Source organism: Sinocyclocheilus grahami, unplaced genomic scaffold (assembly GCF_001515645.1).
Source record: "Sinocyclocheilus grahami isolate Dianchi unplaced genomic scaffold, SAMN03320097.WGS_v1.1 scaffold439.1, whole genome shotgun sequence".
In the NCBI taxonomy this organism is placed as follows: domain Eukaryota; kingdom Metazoa; phylum Chordata; class Actinopteri; order Cypriniformes; family Cyprinidae; genus Sinocyclocheilus; species Sinocyclocheilus grahami.
The window spans coordinates 135,372-140,453 of NW_015505618.1; the positions used below are offsets into that span (position 1 = coordinate 135,372).

Consider the following 5,082-nt stretch of genomic DNA (forward strand, 5'->3'; position numbering starts at 1 on the left):
GGTGGAGAGCACGTGTTCAGCAGGCCAACGCACAGCCTGCACAGTATGGAGCGACAACCCTGCCAACAGCCTGCAGAACAACTCAACATACACATGCATTTAAGACTCTTGTTAAAGGTCAGATTACCTGATATGCATTCTTGGTAAGTCATGGTAGAGGACTGTAACTCTGTCGGTGATATAATAAGAGCTGGGTGTCGACAGCTCCGACTGCCTCTGCTTCTTCTTGGAGAAAGCGAAAGAGGAAAGCTTCGCTGCTGGGGTTTAGAAGAGAGGAAATGCGCCACTCGCTTCTCTCCGCCCATCGACTGGACATATGCGCCCTCTACAGGACACAGATGACACTGTACTAAAGACATGACAAAACAACAACAAAATCAAATAATTAATAGTAAATTAAAGTAGCTGTAAGCGAATTCAGCTGTTACAGCTTTATGTATAGATGTGTGAGATCTATTGTAGTCTATCTATTTAGATAGCCTACCTAATGTGGTCCAAGACTAACTGAATACTGGCTTGCCAAAACTTTGCAAGTTACACTAAAGTTATATACAGGTGCATCTCAATAAATTAGAATGTCGTGGAAAAGTTCATTTATTTCAGTAATTCAACTCAAATTGTGAAACTCGTGTATTAAATAAATTCAATGCACACAGACTGAAGTAGTTTAAGTCTTTGGTTCTTTTAATTGTGATGATTTTGTCTCACATTTAACAAAAACCCACCAATTCACTATCTCAACAAATTAGAAAGCATTTTTAGTGAATTGTTGGCCTTCTGGAAAGTATGTTCATTTACTGTACATGTACTCAGTACTTGGTAGGGGCTCCTTTTGCTTTAATTACTGCCTCAATTCGGCGTGGCATGGAGGTGATCAGTTTGTGGCACTGCTGAGGTGGTATGGAAGCCCAGGTTTCTTTGACAGTGGCCTTCAGCTCATCTGCATTTTTTGGTCTCTGCATATTTTGCTTGACAATCCTCATAAGGCTGCGGTTCTCTCGGTTGGTTGTGCATCTTTTTCTTCCACACTTTTTCCTTCCACTCAACTTTCTGTTAACATGCTTGGATACAGCACTCTGTGAACAGCCAGCTTCTTTGGCAATGAATGTTTGTGGCTTACCCTCCTTGTGAAGGGTGTCAATGATTGTCTTCTGGACAACTGTCAGATCAGCAGTCTTCCCCATGATTGTGTAGCCTAGTGAACCAAACTGAGAGACCATTTTGAAGGCTCAGGAAACCTTTGTAGGTGTTTTGAGTTGATTAGCTGATTGGCATGTCACCATATTCTAATTTGTTGAGATTGTGAATTGGTGGGTTTTTGTTAAATGTGAGCCAAAATCATCACAATTAAAAGAACCAAAGACTTAAACTACTTCAGTCTGTGTGCATTGCATTTATTTAACACACGAGTTTCACAATTTGAGTTGAATTACTGAAATAAATGAATTTTTCCACGACATTCTAATTTATTGAGATGCACCTGTAAGTCCGAGAGCTACTCAAAAACGGCACACAAAATCTGAACAGGCTGTAGCTCTGTGCCAAGTTTACCGAATCTGATTTAAAGGCTTTAGGAGGAATTGCAGTCAGATGTGTTCACTGGGCATGCAGAAAAACCTAAACAGTTAGAAAAGGGGTCACTACTGTACCCAAACAGTACAATTTTGAAGGTATTTGACAAAGTCAGATGAATGCAACATGAAAACTTTAAGATGAGGATGATTAGAGCAATAAACCAAATTTGTACAATAATTTTGTCAAGCCAGTATTCCTTCATTCATTCAATAATTCATTCACTCATTCATTTAACATTTTTCCTCACTTGAATAAAAAAATGCTGTCAAACGATTAATCGCGATTAATCGCATCCAAAATAAATGTTTTTGCTTACATAATATATGTGTGTATACTGTGTATATTTATTATGTATATATAAATACAAACACATGCGTGTATATATTTAAGAAAAATATGTTATGTTTATATGTTAAATATTATATATAAAATATAAGAATATGCATATATAAATGTATATACATGCAAATATTTTCAAAATATATGCTATATGTGTGTGTGTATTTATATATATTTACATAATAAATATACACAGAACACACACACACACACACATATTATGTAAACAAAAACTTATTTTGGATGCGAATAATCGCGATTAAAAGTTTGACAGCACTAAAAAAATGCATTAATATTGATCAATTTCGGACACATTTAGTGGATCGTCATTGCAGGTTTTACATAATTTTTTTTCTTCTTTTAAACGACATTTTATTGTTTAAATGAATTCAAATGTCATGCAGAAAGACAATTAATGGCCAGTGTATCTAGGCCTACCCTTTGTCTCAAAGCAAGGCTACATCATTGTCAGTGGTAGGCTAATACATCTGACATGTTTTAATCACATGACTTGAATCTTGCTTTTGATAAATGTACTCGGAGATTAAAACAAATATGCTATAGAAAGATTTTAGGCGTTTAGTTTTCGGTATTTAGTAGTCCTTGCCTGTAGGTTACTCTTAGTATCAGCAGGTGGTGCTGTTCAACAAGCCATACGATCGTTCAACATGGCAATAACTCAATGAAAACTGTCTTCAAATAAACCTATAGACAGACCCTCAGCCTCCTAGTAATTTCATTAATGTTGATCATCAACCACCCCCCGTAATACTGAAACAATTTATAAACTAGGGTAAACACAATCTAATCTAATGCTGGAAACTGTGCTTAGGGGGCTTTTTGAGCTCAGACAGATGATTAATGATGCTCCTTTTTGTCTAATTAGTGTCTGGGCAAAATTAAGCTATTTGCAACCGGTTTTTATTTCCCCTCGGGATACAGATAAAGTAAACGGAACCTATTTGTATGAAAAAAAATCCCACTTTTTCTTTTTTAAGACTACGTAGGCTAGAGTTGCCTGGTAAAATACCAATGCGCTCAATAGCACTTCTGTTGTACAAACGCAGCGACATCCAGATGAGGGCAGAAGTGCATTACTGTCTCAGAGAGAGACACTTGTATGAAAGGTTTTACTTCTGGAACTAACGCAATTTAAAACCGACGGCATCTCTTCAAATATATTGGCCATTACTTTTAAATGAGATCTTCACAAAAGGAAGGCTAGCACAGTAATTTAGACTATTATAATATTTCAGCACCTGCTTTTTATTCGATGTAGGTTCTTTTCACCTATAATCGATTTGCAATGTGCTGCAGCAGTGATTGGTGATATTGTAACAGCTACCAATACAGGTGCATCTCAATAAATTAGAATGTCGTGGAAAAGTTCATTTATTTCAGTAATTCAACTCAAATTGTGAAACTCGTGTATTAAATAAATTCAGTGCACACAGACTGAAGTAGTTTAAGTCTTTGGTTCTTTTAATTGTGATGATTTTGGCTCACATTTAACAAAAACCCACCAATTCACTATCTCAACAAATTAGAATACTTCATAAGACCAATAAAAAAAAAATTTTAGTGAATTGTTGGCCTTCTGGAAAGTATGTTCATTTACTGTACATGTACTCAATACTTGGTAGGGGCTCCTTTTGCTTTAATTACTGCCTCAATTCGGCGTGGCATGGAGATGATCAGTTTGTGGCACTGCTGAGGTGGTATGGAAGCCCAGGTTTCTTTGACAGTGGCCTTCAGCTCATCTGCATTTTTTAAGGCTATATGGAATCCATGCTTTCTCTTATCGTTCTTTCTTTTGTCTTTTATCGAGTGAATAATCTCAGGCTTCAATTCTAATATATCACAGGTTCTCTGATCAGAAATGAGTTGTCTGATAATTGAAAAATAATTTACTTTTATTATTTTGCCAATAAATGAATGATGACCTATTACTGGCAATACTGTAAAAAACAGATGGTTACATTTATTATTATTATTATTATTATTAATTCTAACTGCAACCTGTGAATTTGAAATAGTCAAATCTAAATCTGAACTGAATGTGTGATTTCAGCATTTTAAAACGATTTATTTTTTTGTAGTTTGTAGATTTCATCACCATAGCTTATGCCAACTGGGTAAAATTATTTTTTTTTAATTAAAAATAAAGCAGCTCAGTGCCCTTCAGATTGATCTTCCAAACTTGAAGGTGATCATAAAGGCCACATTGAATACTGGGAAATACACAGTTTTATATATATATATATATATATATATATATTGTATATATATATATATTAGTGCCCCTAGACTTTTGGACCCAACTTTATTAGCGTCACTGACGTATCATTAGTATGTTCCTCTATGGGTTTTGACATAACTCACATTGTTTTAATTCCTCAATGGTTAAGTCATATAGAGAATCAGGGTAGTCTGGGGCCACAGTGCCTTTTTTGGGAATGTCATGTGAGAGCGCTGATGTCGTTTAGCCTGAAAATAAAGTTGGAGCTGTCTGGAAGTTGTGGAATGTGTGGCCGGCTCAGGGCCAGTGCTGTGTTTGGAGACGACTAGGCCGGATAGCAGGGTTCTCAGGGACACCCAGACAGCCGGGAGGCAGGTACTGCTGATCTTCATCCTTCTCCTCCCACCGCATCTACACAGTCATGATGAGAATGCAATACGGAAAAACAGTTCTAAGAACAGCCTTTACCACAGTTGAGCAATATCCCATTTGTGAATCTAAACACTTTAGTCCAGCATTTGATGGCAGCTCCTTTTTCTGCTGAAGGGAGGACACTGCTGCTGATGCTCTTGTTTTAGGGCCAGTGCTTTGCGATGCCCCTTGGCAAAGTGTCGGCATTGATGAAGATACAGTCCTCAGCCTCTCCCACTGGAATCTTAAAGGGACAGTTCACTCCAGTATGAAGATACTGTCATCATTCACTCTCCATCCTATTGTGCCAACGGTTTTCTGTGAAACAAAACAAAATAAAACATTTATTTTAAATTCATATAATAAAAAGTCATTGGGGCACTGTAAATAAATAAATAAATACATACATACATAAATGCTGAAATGTTTTATACTATACCAAACCCATATGACCTTTTCTTTCTTTTTTCTTTTTTAAACAAAAAATAGATATTTATCCAAATGTCCAAGCTGCCCCC

The 5,082-nt window shown here is 36.5% G+C and overlaps 1 protein-coding gene across 1 annotated transcript in view; it reads right to left on the reverse strand.

Annotated features, from left to right (window-relative positions):
• Positions 1-4,450: 4,450 nt before the first annotated feature.
• The window catches only part of LOC107551963 (transcription cofactor vestigial-like protein 3), a 24,925-nt gene continuing 24,293 nt past the window's right edge, over positions 4,451-5,082 (reverse strand). The window contains exon 5 of the mRNA XM_016233770.1: positions 4,451-4,564. Coding sequence (XP_016089256.1) covers positions 4,451-4,564 — 114 coding nt within the window. The remainder of the gene's footprint in view (positions 4,565-5,082) is intronic.